The sequence below is a fragment of the Argiope bruennichi genome, chromosome 9 (assembly GCF_947563725.1).
Source record: "Argiope bruennichi chromosome 9, qqArgBrue1.1, whole genome shotgun sequence".
In the NCBI taxonomy this organism is placed as follows: Eukaryota; Metazoa; Arthropoda; class Arachnida; order Araneae; family Araneidae; genus Argiope; species Argiope bruennichi.
The window spans coordinates 101,393,964-101,417,416 of NC_079159.1; the positions used below are offsets into that span (position 1 = coordinate 101,393,964).

Consider the following 23,453-nt stretch of genomic DNA (forward strand, 5'->3'; position numbering starts at 1 on the left):
TACAAAAATATTAAAACAAAATCGTAAAAACGCGAGGCCCTAATTAGAAATACTGAAATTAAAATTTTAGCCAGATTTATAATGTTTTTCATTTTGAATCAATGTTTAAGAATTTTAGAGAATTAATTGTGATTTAATTTTCTTTCAACGTCTCAATTTTTTAATTTTGTTCAGGTTGCCATATTTTTGATATAAAATATTTCTACTTTTTAATTCACGGACAAAATCATATTTTTAAGCATTTTTATATTTTTCCCTGATTTTTAAATATATACCATGTAAAATTTTATCATCATTTTTTTTTCCTTCAAATCTACTACGAGAACATACTTCTATAAATCTAAAATTTTTATTTTTATTAATCGATTAATCGATAGTTAAGTTCTGAAAAAATCTTATGTCTCGTATTGTGGAGCTCAAAAGCATGAAAATTCCAAAACTCTTGCACTTCAGAAAAAGATCGAAAAGTCGATTAGAAAATTCCATCTTTACAAACTAAACATGAAAGAATAAAATAAAAGCAAGTAAAGATGACATGAACTCTGAATGGATTTTTTAGCTTCTAGCTTTTTGGATTCTGGACAGATAATGGAACTGGTTTTTTTCACGCTTTGATTTCTGCTACTTAAGATAGCGAAAGACGCAATTTGAACATTTTAAAGATCCTGGCATTGCATAAGACGGAAGAAACAAACTACGAACTTCGGTTTCCTCCTCCCCCGCCCCTGTCTGTTCTGCATTCCGTAATCAAAGGGTATCTTTTCTCATCCTCTCTTAGAATTAGGCAACTCGGAAATGCCAAGGTAAATGGAGTGTTTCAGTTCAAGTACAGTGGCAGGACGTCAGCTGTTAAATGAGGAGTACATTTATCAAAGCTTTAAATCAGTGGCGACCTGCCATTTAAAAAAAAGCAATACTGTAAAAAAAAAAAATTAAAATTAAAAAAAAATCCCAGTGTTATAGAATTTATTAGTTATTAATTTTATTGTAATTTGTATTTTTTGATTTTATATATTTTTATTATAATATAAAATTTATATTAGTTTTTTTCCCCGAAATTAAACTGTAGGGAGCGGCGTTCACTTCGAATTAAAATCTAATTAAATTAATCTGTTAATTTATTATTAGATGTTAAAAATATTTTTTATGTGTGTTCAAAATTTCTTTTTTACAAATAGATAACAAATCAAAGAATTAAAAGTATGAAGCTAAAAGTCTTTCTCGTATTGGATGAAGTAATATGAAATAGTGTAAGTTCTGAAACTTTAGTTTATTGAATTAAACTTAATATGCAAATAGCATGTTTACATATTTTGTATATATTGTAAATTTTGAAGTTTTTTTTTAAATTTAAATTATACTATATAATTGTAGGAATGAAATTCATCGTTTGGTAACTGTACAAAGCAACTGCAATCATACAGCCGAAAGCAGCGTCGTTTTCTTTTACGCTTCATTTTTTTTTTTTTTTTTTTTTTTTTTTATGCTTGATAGAATTGTTGTGGTAAAAAAAAATGAAAGAAAACTTTAAAATTATAAAAGGCGTGATTAAAGATCAGTGGAAGGGTTCTCCCCTCGATTATTTCATATATTTTTGCTTCTTTTATTAATTTTAAAAGTTATGGCGAAAAAACTCGGATACACGTATAGAATATTTTTCTGTGTAGTTCACGAGCACTTCCAAATTTCGTTTGTAAAACTTGTTATATTTTTCCGTTATTACGGTTACATTTATATATTCAGGCCCCTATTTAAAAGATATCCAGAAAAGTATGGTGATAAAATGATATGTTAATTTTCATCTTCCATCTGTGTGTGTGTGTGTGTGTGTGTGTGTGTGTGTGTGTGTGTGCGTGTGTAATGATATTTTAATTATCTAATGTAATCATATTTCCTAAATTTTTGCCTAATTCGGCCCATGTCGGGGTCATTCTAAAGTGTTGTTTCCTGATCCTCTTCCAATTTTTCTGTTTAATTAATTCAACTGAAGCTGCCCTTGTCAAAGGTCAACACGTGTATTGAATCGATACATGGCGGAAATCTCATGCTATATAAGACGAGGGATATTTTATTTCTCTCTCTTCCCACTTCTGCTTTTGTGCCTCGCAGATAGCGGATGTGCCTTGTCCGCGCCTTCGTCTAAATATATTATGCCTTCCCGGGATGGATTAAAACGAATTTAAGTATGAAAAATGTCTCTTCTATGTCTTCGAACCTGCCTTCTGCTTTTAAGAATTATATGCTTACATATATATAATATAAGCATATAATTTTTTTATTCAGAAGACATTTCAAAGACAGTGAAGATACTTTGCATTTTTAAATTCTCTTTAATCCATCCCGGGAAGGCATAATTATTTACAAGCAGGAGCCACGAGCACACATACAACACAAAGCGAAAAGAAGAATTGGTGAAAAGCTGATGAACATTTTTTACCTGGTCTTATATAACATGAGATTTCTGACACGTATTGATTATGATTGGAATTTCTCACATGTAGCGACCTTGATAAGGGAAACAGAGGGATCCTTTAGAAGAATCTGTTTACATCAGCGCTTCTCTATGCTTTCACTCGGCACGTGGGAACCGCTGACGCAATAATTTTTACAAAGCTTCAGTTGAATTAATTCGAATTCAAATTAGAATTTAAAATATAACTACAATTCCCCCCCCCACCGCAAAATGTGGAAGTGCGCCGGGTGTCCTTTGACACACAACCATGCCTTACAGTGGTGACCAAGTGAGAGGTTAAATTTAAAAGTATATTGAAAGTGACACCCAAATTTCCCTTACCTTCACATTATACAGATATTAATACAGAAATCCCATTCATCATTTCATATTAGATGTCTAAAAAGTCTAAGAATTATATTTATGAAAAAATTATATGTCTTAATAATCATCAATAATAAAAAAAATATTAAAACTTAAATGATATTATGCACAAAGTTATTTAACTATTTTTCTGTAGAAACTCAACAAATGAACTTAATTTGGCTAGGAAGTCTCACTGAACAAGATTTTGGCAGACGGGAGACAGATCAACTTTTCATCAGTGGGTTTTATTTATGTTTATATTTCAATAATTTTGTTGTGACCGACTAGATTTTATCGTATTAAATTTTGGTATTCATAAGTCAGCAGACATAATTTTAAAAATGTATTTGCCAGATTTCAAGTTGTACAAAATGTTTCAGAAGTCGATTTTTTAAAGTAATTTTTCTCCTCTTTATATATGTGGAAGTAAAAAGATATGATCTTGCGTTAAGATTAAACACTGATCTTAAAAAATCCTCTTGTTGACTAAGTCAACATTTAAGAATCCAGCCAGCAGAATTATCTTTACTCTGGGAAACGGCCAAAATGTTTCTGCAACGAAATCAGTCAATAACAAACAAATTTTAAAATGCTTTAAAAGAAAAGGACTCTGCAAATTATTATTGAAGCTTATTGTTTTTGTTCGTACGATGCCTAATCATCTTTTTATTTCTGTCATCAGTTTCATGAATGCTCTTCAAAATTTCGTCAGTGTGTCATTTTTATAAAATATTTTACTCGTTTCTTTCTGTTCGCTAATGTGTTGTGTTTTTGGATCTGACAGTAAGAGCGCAGGAGCCAAAAAATCTTGCATTGTTTTTTAATTCTGCCAGACATGACGGTAAATGTGTCTCAACGGTGGATAAACATAGAGGAACCCCCCCCCCTCCCCCCAAAAAAAGTGGAAAACTTCAAATTTCTTGAAAACAAATTTAATTTCTTTTTAGCACTTACGTGTTAAAGCCATTTAATTTACTATAAATGTCATCTACTAGATATCTGTATATTTATATAAATTTTTAGTGTTTTTTATTCTGTAGAATTTCGTGGAATTTTATCTTTTTCAAGATTTTGTCTAAATTATGGCGAAAGCAAAACGGTGAACCTATTAAATAAGCAAAAAAGATGAAAGAAAGAACGTGAGAAAGAACTTCGATCTTTGTATAGTTTCAGAAAGAATTTACAAATCTCAGCATTTTAATTCCGTGAAAGGTAGAAGTCCGCGCAGCTTCGGAGTTAAAAGTTACAATGCAAACGGAATTCGAGCGATTAGGAAATTAAATTAAAAACGTAGCTAATTTGAAATTATTATCTGTTTCGTTCCTGAATTATTTACTCCTTTAAATTTATAAGATTTGAAGCTCTGGGGATGAAAAAGGGCGGAAAAAAATGAGATGGGAGCATTAGGAGTGTCACAGACATTAGTTAAAAAGCAATCAGAATTTAGAAGTTGAAAATTGAATTTAGCACCTGTCTGCTAAGAGATAGCAGTTACCAAAAAACTTTCTATACAAAAGTTTTTGTTATGATGAGAGAATTATATTCTTAATTTAAATTTGTCTTATCTTCATATGCAAGAGAATTATGGCAATTTTAATATATGATATCCTTCCCCCGCCATTTCTATTCCTTTTAGCTGGATGTCCCATTTTTCGGATTTTATCAAGGTTTTATCTTGCCTACATTTTCTGATAGGATCACGGTCAAAGAGAATTTGGAATTTATGTCGCAGTCAATTGAACCTTGCAAGAAACAGTATTTTTATGATAAAAGCTCCTAAAAATGATTAACTAGACTTTAGAAAAATTCCCTTTCCCACCTTTTGCTTTTTTGCGTAAGATGTTCCTGTTAATTTGATAAATGTGAATGAATCAAATGTTATTAAACAAAATGATAAACGTAATTTATTTATTCTTCATCTTGTTTTACTTTTTTTTTTTCGTACATTCGTTTCTTTCATTTATTTGCTTTTTGGGGTTTTCATTTTCAACTATCTTCCATGATCATCCATTTTCATCTGTGTAAATGCAAGCTATTTGTCAAAATGTACTTTACATCAAAGACGCCGCAAAAAAAATTATTTCGGGATCTAATGCGAATCTTACTGAAGGTATGATTTTGTGACAGTATTTGTGTACGCACATGTGTGATGGTTAAGGTTTTGATATGACTGCGACATTATATGAATTGACTTCAGTGGTTCCTCCAGGATTCTCGCGTTGGTGTTTTGGCAAGTAGAAATGCGCCAGGCCAAGTGTGTTCATTGAATTATACAAAAAAAAAACCACTCATCACTTTCTAGTACATAAAAGTATGCAAAAAAGATAAAATGTAATGATTGAAAGAAAATGAGTTCGAGAATTAGATCAGTCTCATTTTAGGTTTTCCAAAATCTGGGGAAAAATAAAATTTTGGAACTTTATGTGCATTTGTGAACATATAGCTCAAAATTCCAACTAACTAATGGTATTGAATTTGGTGTATAGCCTTTACACCAAAATACTATATTTCTGTCAAATTTTGGATGAAATCTAATCTATCAGGAAGTCTGTCTTTCTGCTTGACAGTACGAAGGTCAACACAATAATTAATTGAAAAAGATAGATAAACGTATAGAATTTGGAATATGGTTTTATCAACAGAGTTATAAATCTGTGACAAATTTTGAACCACATTCTCCAAAAAGTTGACTTCTACAGTCTGTCTGACCATTCATGTCGTTAGCGAAACTCGTTTAGAGGAAGTCTGTCTGTTCCTATGCGTGTCAACAACCTGATTCTAAAACTCAAAAAAAGCTGGAAGACTGAAATTGAGCAGCTTTGCGATCAACAGAATTTTAGATATATAAATTTTGGACCAAATTTATGAACGGGTTTACTGTTTGTCTATTATATGTGAACACCATTATTCAGAAACGGAATGACTTAGATAAAAGAAATATAGTATGTTATTGTGTCCTCTAAGTTGTAGATCCATTTAAATTTTGGTTCAGTAACATGAAATGAAGACGTCCAAAATACATGCTATACTGTTTTGACTTTACATTAAAGCGTAAGCTGTGTTCAATGATTGGATTGCCGTGAATAGTAAGTAACGCTGGGGCTATGACCAGTTTCAAAATGTACGTCACTGTATATGTATCTGCCCCGCCCATAGGAGGTATGTCCATCCTCGAAAATGTGACCACAACAACTGCATCACTTTTATTTTATCCTTTAGTGTGGCCAAGGGCCCGTTTATTTATCCGGTGACTTTTTATTCATAATGATTATTCCAATGGTTATAGAGAGTGCATAAAATTTGATAAATATGGTGATTATAAAAATCATGGACACACTTGAACGGACGTCAAATGTATAGAAGCATGCCTTTTTTGTATTATAGTGGTCACAAACGCGAAAGACAACTAGAGTCGTATTATTGAATAAGCAATTGCCTTGAGCTTCACAATTGTAGGGGATCTCAAGTTCTATATATTTTTGTGGCATTTTCAAATTATTTTTGTGCTTTTATTAGTTGAAAGGACCATACAATTAAATTTATTCAAATTAATATCAAGTGTTGTTTAAATTATGAAATTATTATTCCAGTAGCCTTCCTAATTAATTACTGTTTTCATGTTTTATATTATTTTATAATTCTAAAAAATTGTGGTGCTTTATAATAAGAAAAAATATTCGATCATTTTATTAAATAATAATTAGATTGTATTAAGAAAAGGTGTTTTGCTATTTTGTTTAAAATTACTTTTAAATTTCAGTCGAGCATTTTTTTTTTTATACGCAGTATACTGAAACCAACATTTTAGAAAGTGATTTACAACTAAGCGTTTTGGTACTTTACTCTGCTGCTCTCAAAATTTGGTACTTAAAATTATTTATATAATGATTAAATTTAAAATCGATAATAAAAAAAAAACTTTGATTTTGAAAGTTTGGAAGGGCAAAACATCTCTGAAATTTGCATTACCCAATAGACGCTAGAAAGCTATATCCGGCCCTAAAGACGACATTACAGAGAAAATAAAAAGACGGATATTTTAGATAAAATGTGCAATAACGAAATATTATTTCGTTTTTTTGCACGATTATCATACGTATCGTGTGCAAGACAAACTCTGTGGTATATGAGACGAAATATAAAAATATATTTTTGAACTAAATGTTCAAATGATTTGTCATTCGAAATTTTACATGTCTTCGCTTGCCATTAATCATACAATGAATAAAGTTGTATTCCCATTAATCTTGTACTACACATTTTATCTGATGCTCCTGTTTCTTTTATTTAATTCACTGACAGAGAGCTATAGCAGTTATCCTTCACGTTTGCGATTTCATTTATTTCTGCACATCTAACCCAACTTCAAACTTTGACATGTGATTTTAGAATCGGAATCTAAAAATAACTGTTTTTCAAAAGCATGCTGCAATTAATATGAATTTTACCTATACTTAAAGACCACTCTTATTAATACAGTCATTCATTCACTTGTAGTTAAATCACATTTCACTTGGGAGTGTCCGTTCACTCTTTTGGAATTTAGCACCTGATATTAAAATTCCTTCACAAGAGTAGTATTCACAATAGTTGTACCCATTACAACTGTCTTTCTTTACAAAAAGTTAATAACTCAACCTCTAAGCAGTGGGTTTCAAGATTTCTAGCGGATATACCTTCTGTTGGGCGCATTAATGGCGAAGAAGAAAATAAGAGGCGTTTGCAGATTATCTTAATGACATATTTTTTGAAAAACTGGAAAGGGTTGCGCACTGTTAGTGTTCATCTCTCTTCAGTGTGGACGCCCAGCAATGGAGGCATTCCTCAGATTGTAAGTTTTCTCCGTGTTATTGTTTATTTGTGTGTCGTTATTGTTCGCTGGCAACTTTATTTTAGAACTTATCATTCGAATATGATTTTTAATGAGTCTTAATGTAAAATAATTTAATTTTAGAATAATAGAATTTGGCTCAGTTATTAATAATCCCATTTGTTAAAGAAAACATAAATTTTTAAAAGTATAATGTTAAAACTTATAGTCGTAAAACGAATGACACTGCATTACTTTTAAAGAAAAAATTGACGAATGACAAGAATTTTTTTAAATGTTAATTATTTTTAATGAATGATTCATTTTTGTCTTCCAAGAATATTCGACTGTTTTACTTGTTGCTTTCTCTGATTCTTTGGATTTGAGAAAGAAATAATATTTTCTTTAGATTAGATTATAGAATTCAAGCAGATACTTTAAAATCACAAACGCTACAACTTTTTTATACTAACTTTTAGCGCTATATACTTTTATATAAATCCTTTTAAGTATTCCAATGTAAATTCGTGAGTTTTTGATTCAATTGTCAGGAAATTTTGCTCAAATTCCAAGTTTTACATGTCCCTGAAATCTAAAAATTTCTTAGATTGTCCATGTTAATATCAGTGCAACAACATCAAAACACAACAAACTGGATTCATTAAATTTGGAATGTCATTTTAGCATCCTAATTATAAATTTGTAACATTTTTGGATTCAATCAATCAACAGGAAGAAATCGAAAATAATATCCAATTCATTTGCGTTCTCTGTGAGACGAAATGCTGAGACGAATGGAGACTTGCCTATCATATAAAGCTGACTGACTGATGAAAATCTAATTGAAAGATACCTTGTTCTTGATATTTTTCGAGATATCCATGAACAGGTTCAAATAAACAACTGTATACAATAGCAAGGCGATTTTCTAAAAATGCTTCGGTAGCTGATTTCCTTTCCTATATATAGGTTCATATAAATTAGAAAAGAGTATTTCAAATTTACTTACTTTTTTGAATAAATCGAAAATGAGCTTTTTAAAAATAATGGAATTAATTTTAAAAAAAACCTATATTGAATCAATCATGATCTAAGATTGACTGAATTTATGTGGCAATAATATGAAATGAAAGAGAAATTACTTAACATCAATACATTAAACTAAACATTTGCAACAGCAAAAAAAAAAACAAAAAAAAAAAAAAAACTATTTTCATGCATTAATGTGTAATCCATATTTTACTTGAAATACGAGTATTTAAGTAGAGTATTTTAATTATTAAAGAGAAATTGGAAATGAAGATGAATTCAAGAAATTTTTATAGCATTTAATAAAGATAGGGTGTTTAGGTGCTTGGTGAACGGGCTTGAGGTTCATGTGCTTTGTATCAGTACATTTTGTATTTTTCTTCCTTTATTATTTCATGTACCAATTTTTAAAAAAAGAAAAATTAATCTCATCATATTGCAGTAAAACTTTAATTGTACACTACTCCAAAACTAGATATTATCAAATTTCAGATTAAAAAACAATACATTTAAAATTAATTCTTTAGTCCCACAACGTAGGTCAACTTTTTAATACGATTAAAAAATCTTTCTAATATATTTTTAGGCTTCAAATGACAGGGAATTTATTTTTCAAAACTTTAAAACTTAAAAATTTTAAATCAGGCGATATTAAAAGATTTGCAGAGCTGAAAAAAAAACCTGTGGGCGTTATTTTATATACATAATCAGTTTTATAAATAAGGTCAATTTCAATTTATTTCACTTAGCGCGTAGTATTAAAATGCAATTTTTTTTCTTCGAAGTTATGGGATTTTTTTAGTTCAGTTTATTACTATAAATTGAAATGCCAAATCCATGGAAAAAAGTTTCTTAACCTACGAAAATTATTATTACTGTTACCTATTAAATTTGGAAGTATCTAAAATGCAGAAAAGCACATAATGAGAACTAATTATATTTTGATGATAAGATGTGATGAAGTCGAAAATAAATAAAAGCTGAGCATTAGCTCGATGAGTAGGGATTATTTAAATTATGTGTTTCGCCAAATTTGCTTTTATGCGGATACGCATTGGTGTGGTTGAGCATCATATCTTATGGGAGTCAACGCAAAGTGCTATTATGGATCTTTTATTCTTTGGTTGGTTGGCATTATAGTTTTTAATTTTCATAATTGCTATATTTTCGCCTTTGTGCAGTTTCTTAAAGAGTCTTCATGCAATTTCTTTTGTAAAATTAGTTAAAACTGTTAGCTGCTCTCAGATAAGTAATTTCATTACTCCAAGGGATGTATTTCCAGGAGGGCTTAAAACTAAAATGATTACTTTATCGCTTTTGCTTTAGTGGTTTTATTTTCAATAAGTTTTCAAGGAATTCTTCAAATTTTAATTTTATTTCACAAACAATTCTTTGTCAAACCTTAATTGCTTGGCCATTCGAGTTTGAATGTTATTTAAATCACTGCGAATGCGAATCATGTTCCTAAAAGTGTGCGTGCGCGTTTCAAAAAAAAAAGTTATTTACATGTTTAAGTCAGTACTCCTTTCTATCTTACCTAACAATCGGGTGCTAACAAGTATGGCTTCTCTATGCAAGACTTAGAAAGTCTTGGTATGAAAAATTGCCTTTTGGCTATCTTTATTATGAAAAAGGACAAACGCATAGTATGTGGCCCGGAACCCTAGGCTACAAGATGCTTTTTAGATGCTTTTCTTAAGCAACTTTATCTTACTTTTTACTTTTCTTTTATAAATATTAAAAATTTACTTACGGGATTTAATTTTATGAATAGCATTAAAAGGAATCAGCATATTTGGTTTATATCATGTGCTAATTCTAATCATAATATACTTTCTGACAAATGAGCTTAAACATCCAAATGTAAATGAAGGTGCTGTGGTGCATAGTAAAATGTCGTATATAGTAATCCAAATCTGTGATCACCTTAACGTAACGATGTACCTTATCAGTATATTGCAAATTCTGAAAGTACACTTGTGGTGAGAAAAAAATGAATTAGCATAGATACCGCAATATATAAGCTAAATATGGAAAAAAATGTTTTAATTCCAAGAATGAAAGAGCATTTCAGAAACAGTCGATAAGCATAAATTCTTAAAGGGATAGACGCTCCTTTCGACTGTTTCTGATTCAGCAACACTGACTCTGATTCGGGCATTTTTATGGATTGCAGCAGTTTGAAAGCGCTGCTGCCTACATTGATAAATTATCAAGATTACAAACGATACCTGTATTGGATCAGTTGTTTTTATATGGTTAATATTATTAAAATTCTAATTCACTTATTTTGATAGTAATGGCTATAGAGTATCCATTTGTTTCCTGAAATTTTTCTCTGCCTCATCATAATTAAGTAGAATTTATACTATTATAAATAAGGCTGCATAATTGTCAGTAAAATTCCTTACAAAAGATCAAATTTATTAACAGCGACAGAAAAATTGTAAATCGAGTTGGGATTTTTATTTGTCATAATGAGTCGTAACTTATGCGAATAGCGCAAGATTAGAAACCTAACAAGAACTTTAAAATAATTTTAAAACAAACACTGATTGGTGATAAACTATTTAACAGGAAATATTTCATAAAAGTAGCTGAAAATATTCTATATAGTTTTATTTATTGCTTTTATTTGACATTAGTCCTCAAGAAAAAAAATTACATCATTTCTACCAAAGATGGTAAAAGGCACCTTTTAAAATTGTAACTTAAATATTTTCTCCGAGTTTAATCTTTTTTTTCCGCAGTTGAGTTCTTGAGCCTTCGGATAATAATTAATTTTTCCTCCATCTCCTCTTTATATATGGTAAAAGGAGAATGGGAAAAATATCATTATTATTATTATTTTTCTTTCCTCTTATTATAATTATTTTTACATATGATTATCAATAATTTTAGCAGCGTCATTTCAATTCTAATCAAATTGGAAGTTTACAGTTTTTCATAAAATAAGGAAAAGGCCTCGGTATAACTTTAATACTTGGTTATTGTTTCTTATGTTTTATTTTACTGTAGATCAGTTCAATGAATTAATCAATGAATCAATCCAAATTTTGTTTTTCAATTCTGGTATTAATTTCGCATGCAATTATACATGGTCTTAAAAATTTGAAAAATAGATTATTGAAATCTGTATTACAAGTTTATATATGGTCTTAAGAATTAGAAAAGTAGTTTATTGAAATAAATATTACAAGTTTATGAAAAATGTTCATCTGTTGATAATTATTTTTAACTTATTATAAGTGAGATCTTTATATAAAGTTGTTGTCTATAATGCATACTAGAAAATCTGGAATATTTTGCATTTCAATATCATTTCAATCATATTTTTTAAATACTTCAATATAGTTTCTATTATATCAAAGCATATACCAGGAATTACACATAAAAAATATACGAAATACGAATATTTTATGTAACAGTTGAAGCCAATTGCGACATATGGCATTTTGCGAAAACAAAAAATTACATATCGCATACAGCAATCTGAGCACAGATATAACTAATTTATGCTAATGTTTTGCACTCATGTTATGTTTTGGAAATTTCAGTATAATCTTTAATATACAGCGATAATAATTTTGAAAAAATCAAAATTAAATTTATGCAGAAATGCGTTGTATAATATTATTAATATAACTTTCCCACAGTTCTGTGCATTAATATATGAGAAAATCGAAGGCACAACATTTACATTTTTTTACACACATTTCTGATATATTCAACTTTTGTATTATTTTCCTTTGGCTATATGAAAGAATTGCCCAAAATTTTACTCACAGTTATCCATGAATGGATCCATGACATGCCAAATGGAGTGTTTCTTCCAAGTATCCTCAAGATGCTCTCGCGATTGATTGAGAGTTGGCTTGTATGGCACAACACTTCACAAAAATGGCCGTTTGTGAACGATTTCTCCCTCGCCTCGCTTGCCGATTATGTCACGTTTGCGTTTGCACTTTTTGGAGGACCGCTCGTAAATCGGGGTGGGATGATCTAATTTTGGCTACCATCCTCACTTGACGCATCCAAGCGGCTTTTAGTGCTGTTGTTCGTTGTCATGTCTCTGAAGGCAGCGTGACGTACTTTGCTCCACAAAATACGACAGGTTATTTGGTATTGGGCTCGCCGGATTTTTGATGAAACCTAATCCCACAACTTATTCCAAACTTATCTTCGCAGTTCGCTCCTATAGTGTTGTCTTTGAAGAGGTGATGATGTTTTCTAAACGCGTGGCGCGTTAAGAGCTCTCTTCTCTCTGTGTGTCTTATCTCAGCCGACCCGTTTATTATTGTTTTAGCAAATATTTACCTTCACTCGCTGTGGAACATATGCTACTTTCTTTTGTTTCCTGTCTTAAAATTGGTGACAACCTGGACTTCAGACCTGGATGTTGTAACCTAGACCTTAACGGCGAAACTATGAAACTTTCAAGTTGTTATTCTTCGCGTATGCGTGCATCTTGTCGCTTACAAAATGTGTCTTTAATTATTACAGAAATAATTTACTGATTTGTAGTGTGTGTTAGTTCTAAAGATTCTTCAAAGCATCTGATAAGCGATAAATATGACTTCAATTTATTGATATCTGGAGTTGACATTTATTGTTCGTTTTGAAGATATTTATAAACATTGGATATGCTGTCAAGGTTTTTCAAAAACATGAATTGTTTCTGTTGCAGTCTGCGCAAAGAGAGGCTTCAACTCAAGGACCAACCTACTGTACAGAGTCCTAATGCACAGATCATGTCAGGTAGTGTCTACCATAACGGCACAGGATGCGATACTGGTAAATAAAATGTTTTCTTTTATTTTGCTTACTACATAGAGATTTATTGAATCGGGCCTTTCCCATGTGCTCTGCTTTCCCGAAAATAAAATCAGCTCTTTTCCAAAATCTTCATTTTTTATATCATTATTTACATTTAATTATATTTGAATCGCTATATATTATTTATGTATATTTATTTTTAAAACTAACAAACTTAACTGGAATATTTTTTTATTAGGTTTTGTATTACGGATAATTTGAAAAATGATGTGGAAAATAAATTTTATTTTCGGGAAAATACGGTAATTTGCATTGTTATTGCTATGAAATTGCACTACCACTTTTATTCTTTGATATTACCGAATACTATACATAAATTAATTTAGTGACCGTATTGCTTATATTGATTAGTTTACATTTCGATTATTGCATTGTTTATCGCATTTGAGAGTTGATGAAATTCAACAAACATCACGTTTTGTTGTTCTGAATTATTAATTTCTTTTCTTAAATTCCTTGTAACTTTTTTCCGCCCTTCCCTCGATGCTTCTTTAAGTTATTTATTTGCAAAAATATAATATAAGAAGCTCAGAAATAACCATGAATAAGAAAGTGGTGTAGGAGAACATAATTATTTCAAACATTTTGAAAACTATAGAAATTGGAAAAGAGGTATTAAATTTTATCTTGCTGCTAATAAAAACATAGAATGTAAAAAATTCATTCTCGAAGCAATATTTTTCTCGAGAAGAAAAAAGTTGGAAAAGGCAGAAAAATAAAAACAATTCTCAGTATTGTGAATGTTGGTAACTTCCAAATTTTTCTATTGAAAGCTATTTCATAGACAGTTGACACTCTGCCCAACAGATTTCAATAGAACTATTAAAAATAATAAGAGTTTTTTTTCGTTTAAAGAATTTTGCATGTCATTTGTATGATTAATGCAATAGTGGAACAGAAATAAATAGGTCTCGTCGCCATGTTTTTTTAGTCACTTCTCAGCTTGAAATGTAATTTCTAGACATTTGAATTTGTTGAGACAGTCCCGACAAATGTTTAATTGACAATTTGCATTGATTTACTCAGTGGCATAGAGAAAATAAATAGCGCCCGATGTTTTTCTTTCCAGTTATCACTATTGGTTTAGCAAGAATAAATGGCAACCAGGGAATGAAATTATTTTTCATCCCTTGATCATACTTTAAAAAAAGTCTTATACGTACTAACATTTTATCTTTATGCCGTTCATTTTGACTCTAACGCCACACGCCCTTACTTTCCACGATCGCTTTGGTTTTGTCTTGATCCCTTTTATTTTCCTTTCTCTGCCCCTCCCCCCCCCTTTCAATACGTAGAGTATTCCGCTTGAAGTTTTAAAAAAATCTGATTACTTTAACTTGATAAATACAAAGAAAAGTTGTCATTCCTGCGCTTTGTAAAACTAGCATCTAAAACATCAATATCCTTCTCGGTTTTGTTACACTACTGGATTAACAATTTTCAATGACACCTGAATTCTGCCATGTGATTGCAAAGCCTCTGTGGTACCAACTAAAATGGCATTTGATATAAATTATATTAAGTGAAATACAATAAAGAGTTGTTGTTTAGTAGCAGAGGATTAACATCATCGTGTGAAATTAAATGTACTTTTGGTACATAAAAATATGAAAAAAAATTTGCGGCTATTCTTTCAACTCGTGTATTGAAAAAAAAATATTACTGGGCATTTCAAATCCCAGTTTCAAGAATTATACGATAGTTAGATTAGATTTTCATATATGGATAGTGGATGTTGATGAGGAGGCATTTGAAAAATTGTGAGAAATACCGCATAGTTGGGTTAATGAAAACGGGATGGATTCTAATACAGGTTTGTAAAGACCTAAAAAAAAATCAAAAGCGATGTTAAAAATCTAGAATTTAATCGGAATAAGATCTGAAACGTACCAAAACTGATTTCCGGAAACATCATCCAGAAATGATTGCTTAAATGAGTACAAAATTGACATTTGAACAAACAGCAAGTTCTTCATAGAAAGGGACTTCTTCTAAAGAATGATTTGTCATCAGCTGATTAAGACTGCAAAATTGCCTGGTTGAAATGATGTAAAAATGATCATTCTTGGAATGCCACGGTTTGGAGTTGAATTTCCATTACTGAATGGGTCTCATTTTAATTTGGAGAATTATTCCACAGACTTCACAGAGGAATTATTCCACAGACTTCTGGAGAGATTAGAACATTTACAGTAAGCCAAAATATATCTTTAAAAAGCAAGGGTGCAAAGGTGGTGTGATCATTTTGAGCGGCCAGGGTGGCTTACTTTTTTTACTGATATACTAGTATAAGCTGAAATGTTCATAGCTGGATCCCCCTCCCCTTTCCAAGTTGCTGGAAAGTATTATTTTCATCAATAACTTCCTTCTAACGGACAATCTTGCTTATCTCCTTAATTCTACACCAGTGGCCGATTATTTTAAACGGCGCGATTATAACTCAAAATTAAAATTCAATAAAACAGATATAAGAACCGACTTGAGCCATTTCACCTCACACCTAGAATCATTCAAAATATGGAGGACGCTGTCCATTGTAAATGCACTTTGTTATCGCAAGCATTCCTGGAACATTATTTAACAAACATGTAAATCGCTGAAACACTTGAATTTCGATAAAATGGAAATTTTAATTTTATTGTAATACTAATTATTCCCGATTCCACCTTTATATCTAGTTATGGTTGTGTAGTTGTAAGTTCTCGGTTTCAGGATAGGAAGTTTCTAAATTAAAAAGAGAATTCTATGGAAAACGTGGAAGTGTGAGTAGTGTACATATTAAATTTGTTGAATCAGCTGTTCTGCCACTATTGTAGAGTGGAAAATTGGAGGCGGGAAGGAGGTGCCAGCTCAGGTGTTGTCCCCGTCATGATTTTAAGCCAAGGGTGCGTCGCGTGTTTTTTCAGTAGCGCCATCTAGGGCCAGGAGTGCAAATTAGCTACACACACGTCACAACCCTTTTTACGGGACGGACTTCATTTATGCATTTCATTTACTCATCCACTGATCGTAATTTAGACCTGAATCAGAGAATGATCACCCCTGATCCAGTACCCCCAGTGGTATTACTCTCGACATGGAGGACTTTGTGACCACATACGTGCGCCAGCCACCACTCACACGGGGAGTCTTCGGCAAGCGGGGTTCGAACTCCTAACCCCTGGGACGCAAATCTAACGCCTTACCATTCAGGCTAACCCGGCCTCTTAGATAAATGTAAATAAACTAGATTCATCTTATATTACATTTCATTTGTTCATAATTAAATTTATCTTTTCCAAAAATATGCAATTCTGCATTTGACGATATCTCTTACATGACAAAATAAGAATTTAATAAAGTTTCATGCTCTTAGGTGTAAAATCATTCAAAATACAAGAGTTATTATAATTATTTCTTTAAATTTTTTGTCAGATTTTTATTAAATCAGATTTTTTTTAATTATTACGCTAGAGATAGTATGTGAGAAAATATTTTAGAAAATTGTATGTGTATAAACGTGTTTATATCTGTATTTTATTTAATATATCATCAATTCTTCGTTTGCTTATTTGATTCTAATGCAAAAATAATAATAATAATAAGACATTGAAGTCACTATTGAAAAAAAATAGTTCAAAATATCTTATAAATAGATAATATTTCAATCGTAAAATTAAGTGCTATAATTGAATGAGGGATTATCACCGAAATAAATAATGTGAAATATATTTTTTTGTTCCAACAAACATTTCCGAAACGATTCTAATGTATCGTTTTATGATTATTGCATTAAGAATGGTATTCTGAAGTTTGGATTCAAATCTCATCTTGTCTGGCATATCAATCCAAATCCATTAGTCGATGATTCATGGCAAAGGATATTTTAGTTTTGTTGGTTAAAGTGATCTTGGAGAGAGCACCAGATTAAAATTTGAAAAAAGAAAGAAAAAATGCATCGGGCATCGAACCGTGATCTCGCGGATACGAAGTGAATTTGGTGATGATTGTGCTGATCGGCTGCCACTGCTAATTTTAAAATTACAATTTTAGATTAATTACTTTTATCTGAACGATGACAGTATATTGTTGTAAAATATGTTCAAAGATTAAAAATAAATTATTCGGTACAAATAGTATTAATAAATTCTTTGAAATGATGTAAAAATTGTTGTGTTTTAATATTTTCGGAAATTAAAAAAAAAAAAAAAAAAAAAAAAAAACATCAATTTCACTCAATTTTTAATTAAAATTTTCAAAAAATGTTCCAAAGTACATTTCTGCCTTCCAATATATATATATATATATATATATATATATATATACGAAGTCGGGTAGCTCTAGATCAAACGATTTGACCTGTAAAGAATGCCAAAGCACACATATATTCATTTTTATTATTATTAGCGGGGATAGAAGTTATTATTTCATCCAGAAAATAATTTTCTCAGCGGCTGTAAATAAACACAAAACATAGTTACTTGTAAACATTTATTGAAACAAATACAGCACTCTTTCAATTATTTCTCAACATAAGAGCCACCAGAATTGAAAAACGTGTCATACCGTAAGACCAATTTCTGTACACCGGTATCGAAAAAATCCGCAGCCAGAGAGGAGAGCTATCATGTGACAGCTGTCTGCACATCTTCGCCGCTAGTGTAATGCTACACGGCCTGGGACATTTTCAGAAGTAATTGCTGTAAGCAATATCAGAATAACAGAAGGGATAGTCAAAGTACTGCATCATTTGTTATTGACTCATAATTGACAGCATCCAAGCAAAGATTCTTAGTGAAAAGCTGTTAGTTTTCAGTATTGCTGATTATATCATTCTTATTTGATTATGATTTCTTAGTATTGAGTAATATAGCTGTGAAATTAAACCATTTTTAACGCAAATATGTGCGAGTTCCGTAATGTACTGTAAAACCAAGATTTGCAGAAATGCTCATGTGACTTGCTTGTAATGTGGCCTCTGTGTATTTTCATCTTAAATTTTCATTTGTTCAAAGATGTGTTGAAAAAAGCGTTCCCGCTTTGACCCTCTCTTGTGGTTTTCAAGGGCCCTTTGATGCCTGTCCAGTTTACTGTCATCAAAGAACCTCAGAAAACCGCGAGAGAGGGAAAACAGGGGAAAGTTTGCCTCGTCTGCAAGCGGACAGGGCGTAAGAACGCCGTTTTATAAAGTTATGCAATTTTTAAACTTTGAAAAAAGATGTATGACTTGGACACTTAAATTTTGAAAAAGATCAAATTTCAAAAAAAAAAATCATGATTTATACTAAAATTATTACAATTTGCAAGAACTTTTGAGTTAGTCCTGAATTTTTGCTTTAGTTTCTAGCCAATATCTCAATGATCATATATACTGGAAAATGTACAGTCACAATCATGTTTTTGATTGAGAGTATTTTGAAAAAAAAAATATTAAATTTGAACTTTCTCAAATTTTTTTAAAAGATGATTCTTAAATTTTGTGCGGGTGTATTAAGTTTTTACGTAAATGTCATAGAAAAATTTGAAAAGATATTACTTCAAATATCAGTATTTAAAGAAAAAAAGCCCTTGAAAGTAGCCGGGTACCTTAATGGCTAGAAGCTTATAATAACAAAATATTTTTCCTAGATTTATGTTTTATGTTGTTTGCTTTCATTTTTTATAATTTATTGAATTTATTTTCCAGCTCTACAAAATTTACTAGATTCTCTGGATCAAGTGTGTGAAAAAGTTGATACTCCAGTTGAAGATCATTTGTTTTTATCACAGCTTCTACAAAACAGGAATTTGCAATCTCTCATTACTGTACGTCCTTTTTTTTCCCTTACATACATACATTAAATTATTGATAAATTATCGAAAATCTTATAAATTATATATGCTCTCACAAGTAGATTTTTCTTTATTTATCCGCTGCTTGACAGATGTCAAAATTGGTACTAAAAATAGAAACCACTTTAACTGAAATGACAAGTCCAGATCGTCAGAAATTTTCTTGAGCAGACTAACAATGACGAACTGCACTCGCCAGAAACTGAGAATTGATGCTTTTAATGAAAAGTTTTATTTTTGGAGGAAAAAAAAAAGCTTTAAGTGTCTTTATCAATCTCTTTTCTTAAAAGTAAGAAAACTCAATTAACTACTTGAACAGTGTTGACTGAAAATAAATTTTAGTTCAAGGAGATAATGCCTGAAAGGCGGCATTGTTATTCTTGGGATACTGCTTGTTTTTTGGTGACTGGTACACTAATGAAATGTTATATTTTGCACCAATATATGTGCTTATTGATGAAGCTGTCAAGAACTGGAAAAGTATCAATTTCTTTTGACTAAATTTTTAAGATTGCATTCAGTCCTTTTATTAAAAATCTAAAATGTACTAATGTTTTATAACACTGGATACTTTTCCATTAGTTCAGAACCAGGTAGAAACCTAATTTTTAGTGATAATGCTAATCGCGTCTTAGAGATGAATCATTGATGCTAGTGCAATCGTTCTAACATTTAAGTTTGGCAGCGATTATTTCTCCGTTATTGAAAAAAGTTTTCATTATGATATATAGTCCGTTATAATTAGAACAAAAATTGTCGAGAAAAAAAAAACTTTTGAAGTTTTTCAATTTTGATCGACTATTCTTTGAGATTAACAGAGTGAAAACCGAAAAATTTCTTATGCTGAAGATGAAGCTTCTACGAACTTCAAGAAAGGGAAAGAAAAAAGTCAAATTATAAAATGATTGTATCTTGCTTTTAAAACAATTTACCACTATGATTTTTTTGCAAAGATCAGTACTTTTTATATAAATTAGCACATAAGATTTAAATATAGGCATAGTATATGGCAAGATTTTGCTGTAATAATAAATGTATGTGTGTGTCAGAAAAAAAATTTTTTTTTCTATAATTTTTTGTATTAAAATCAGTAAAATAGAAGTTTTACGCGAACTACCAAACATAAAATCTAAAAAAATTAAATATTAATTAATTCATTCCGTTCTATTTTGTGTTTTATTTTACTAGAGATGCATTTCATACTATATGGGGAGTTAGAAGGGATGGAGCTTCCCCGAAAATTTTGCAGTTTTCATTTCCTTGATATCAAAAGAGAATTGATCCAAAAGTATTTTAAAAACTTTATAAATTTTTTCTGCTATTTTATCTAATTGCAGTGGACTAATATGATAATATTTCATTAAAACAGTGCTGTAAATATTCTAAATAATGTTCATTAATTAAGTTGCTATGAGCAAAATTGTTTTAATGATATAGGTAGTATAAGATGAAATATTGCTTTCAATCGCATTAATGATGCTATTTAGATGCTTAGTTATATTTTCCCCCTTCTCTTTATCTCTTCAACCTTGTTGATGAAATAAATATAGTTTCTAAATGGGCATAAATTTTTAAATATCAGTTTCACTTTGAAGAAATATCAATAATTCTTCACTCAAGAATATTAGTTCATAATTCTTGAATTATGAACTAATCAAAGATATTAAGAAATGGGTAATTTGATTTTTCAACGAAACATTTTTAAAAATTGATTAAAAGTCATTCTAGTTTTTGATGTGTATGAAAAAAGTGACTGTGCTTATAATTTGTATCTAAAGCTTTTGCAAAATAATGATTGTTTTGTACAGCTTCGAATAATAATAAGTTCTGTTGAGTATCAACTTGAGCTGTCATTAATGTGAATGGATGAAATGCCTATTATCAGCTGGAAAAAGTTTTCAATCTTTATATGATCTTGATAACCATAGCTTAAGTTCCTTTATTAAAATCTTTTCCTTTGATGTGAACAAATTTAATTATTGAAACAAGTCAAATTATTTGTTTAATGTTCTTCAATAAAATCTACCTTTTCCCTGATTGAGGAATATTTTCATTGCCTGAATCATTGAAAGATAGAAATATTGTGAGTTTATTATATATAATTTTATATAAATCCATTTAAATTTCGCTTACTATGCTGGATTAAAGATACAATATCATAAGGGTAAAATTCCATATGAAATATATTTTTGATACTTAAAGTGGCAGTCAAGTGAATTATAAAGTTTGATTGATTGATTAAATGCAGAAGTTGTACTTTCTTTTCTATGTTATGCCATTCATTGCTCTGAAATTTTCTTTATAGGTTCATAATAAAATCAATAACCAGTGTGTTCAACCGACCTATCAAGATGTCATTAGATTATCAAATGATGTAAGAATCTCATTTTCCATTTGAGCAGTTTTATTATAGTTTTATACAAACTAATTTACTAAACTAATTGTTTGAAATATTCATTTTATATTTAATGGCAAAAATATTTCAAGGGTTTTTAATATAAGCATATGTAATTAGAGCCTTACATCTTTACATTAGTATGTTGCTAATTACATAATGATTTACATTAGTATATTGAACAATACCGTCTATCTCTTTTTCCAAATTTTAGAATGGGGGAAAATTAATTTTTTTTCAACCAATACCAATTTTTTTAATTTTATTTTCCCCCTTTTTTATTTTATTTATTTTTTATTCCTTTTATTTTTTTTAATTTTTTGGTATGAACATCTGTCCACATATTTATACCAGATATCAGAATAGGTTACAGAAAATCGATTTCTTCATTTTCTTGAACTTTTAAAATTGAGATAGATGGTGTTTCTTATTAAATAACTATCTGAATAGTCTAAATGAATTCTTTAGTATTTATATGCTTTTTTTCACAATTTATTAAAATATTGTTTTTGACAATTTTATATTTATTCACTTTTAGAATATCTTACATGTATATTTACAGGTTAAAGATTTACTATCATCTGTGAACTCTCCAGACTCAAAAGAACTGAAAGAATTATTAGAAAAACCTCATGTAAAGGTAAAATTTTAATTTAATTATTCACTAATTTTCAAACTTTCTCAAAATTGTTGCATCTATTCATGTGTATTACTGCAAATTAGCAAATCAGATGTTTAGTGTTGTTGTATAATTTCAAAGTCATTTTTAAAAAACTGATTATTAAAAATGTTACAGAGAAAATACTTGTTGCATTTAATCAAAAAGAACCGTGCATGCTTAGGCCTAATTTTTTGTTGGTGGGGGGGGGTGATAAAACTACCATCAATTCTATTTATTATTCTGATATTTTACTGATAGATAATTAATGAGCAAATAAAAAAAACTTATTACCTCTCAACATTACAAGTAAAGTTACTCCACTTTAAATTTAATTATCCAATAAAATGCTTTTTTTATTTATTTCCATTGATTTTTTTATGATTTATAAAATTCTATTATTTTATTAATTAAAATATGAGATTGAATGAATACATTATAGCCTCAGGTTTCTGCGGTTCATTTACTGAATTAAAATATTTTTGATTTAATTTGGGAAAAAAATGATAAATTGACTACTATGAAACTATTTCATACCATACAATCAATATGATAATAGAATTATCTATAAAAAGGAATTCTTATGTTAATTTAACTAAAATATTTAATCTATTTCCTTTAATTGTGGCAATCATATCTCATAAAATTCAAATTATTTCTCTTGTGACTCTTAATGAAGCTCTCAGTCTGTAAGAATATTCTGTATTTATATATTTAATAAAATGCAATAATACTGAAATCATTGAGTAAAACGATATAAACTGGTTATATAAATCTTGTGGGCTAGGCTATTTTCTAATTCTTAATTTTGAACTAAATTCAGATTTCTTGTTCAATAACAAAACAAAACACCAATTAGATTCTATTTTTTTAGTTTCCTCTATTAAACTGACATCCAGAATTTATTTTATATTATGTCTTCAGAATCAATTGCGTGATTTTGATATCGATAAGTGAAGAAAGTGAATTTCTGATAATGAATAAAGGAAGAAGCAGATAATTAAGTCTCTGTGTTTCCTTAAATTTTATTCAAAAATATTGATTAAATATAATAACAAATATTTATGCAATAAGTATTTATTATACAAAGTGTCAT

The 23,453-nt window shown here is 29.8% G+C and overlaps 2 protein-coding genes across 4 annotated transcripts in view; one reads left to right on the forward strand and one right to left on the reverse strand.

The window, feature by feature from the left end:
- The window catches only part of LOC129984675 (coatomer subunit delta-like), a 43,834-nt gene extending 31,249 nt beyond the window's left edge, over window positions 1–12,585 (reverse strand). The window contains exon 1 of the mRNA XM_056094605.1: window positions 12,444–12,585. The gene's annotated coding sequence lies outside the window, so the exon portion shown is untranslated. The remainder of the gene's footprint in view (window positions 1–12,443) is intronic.
- LOC129984673 (MAGUK p55 subfamily member 7-like) overlaps window positions 1–23,453 on the forward strand; it is a 49,502-nt gene that overhangs the window by 13,095 nt on the left and 12,954 nt on the right. Inside the window, exons 2-6 of one of the 3 annotated variants that reach the window (XM_056094603.1) lie at window positions 1,179–1,250; window positions 13,345–13,451; window positions 19,159–19,277; window positions 21,610–21,678; window positions 22,262–22,339. In XM_056094603.1, coding sequence (XP_055950578.1) covers window positions 13,409–13,451; window positions 19,159–19,277; window positions 21,610–21,678; window positions 22,262–22,339 — 309 coding nt within the window. In that variant the 5' untranslated portion in view covers window positions 1,179–1,250; window positions 13,345–13,408. Of the gene's footprint in view, window positions 1–1,178; window positions 1,251–12,913; window positions 13,452–19,158; window positions 19,278–21,609; window positions 21,679–22,261; window positions 22,340–23,453 lie in introns of those variants that run through there. The other 2 variants (XM_056094602.1, XM_056094601.1) reach the window with 2 other exon arrangements.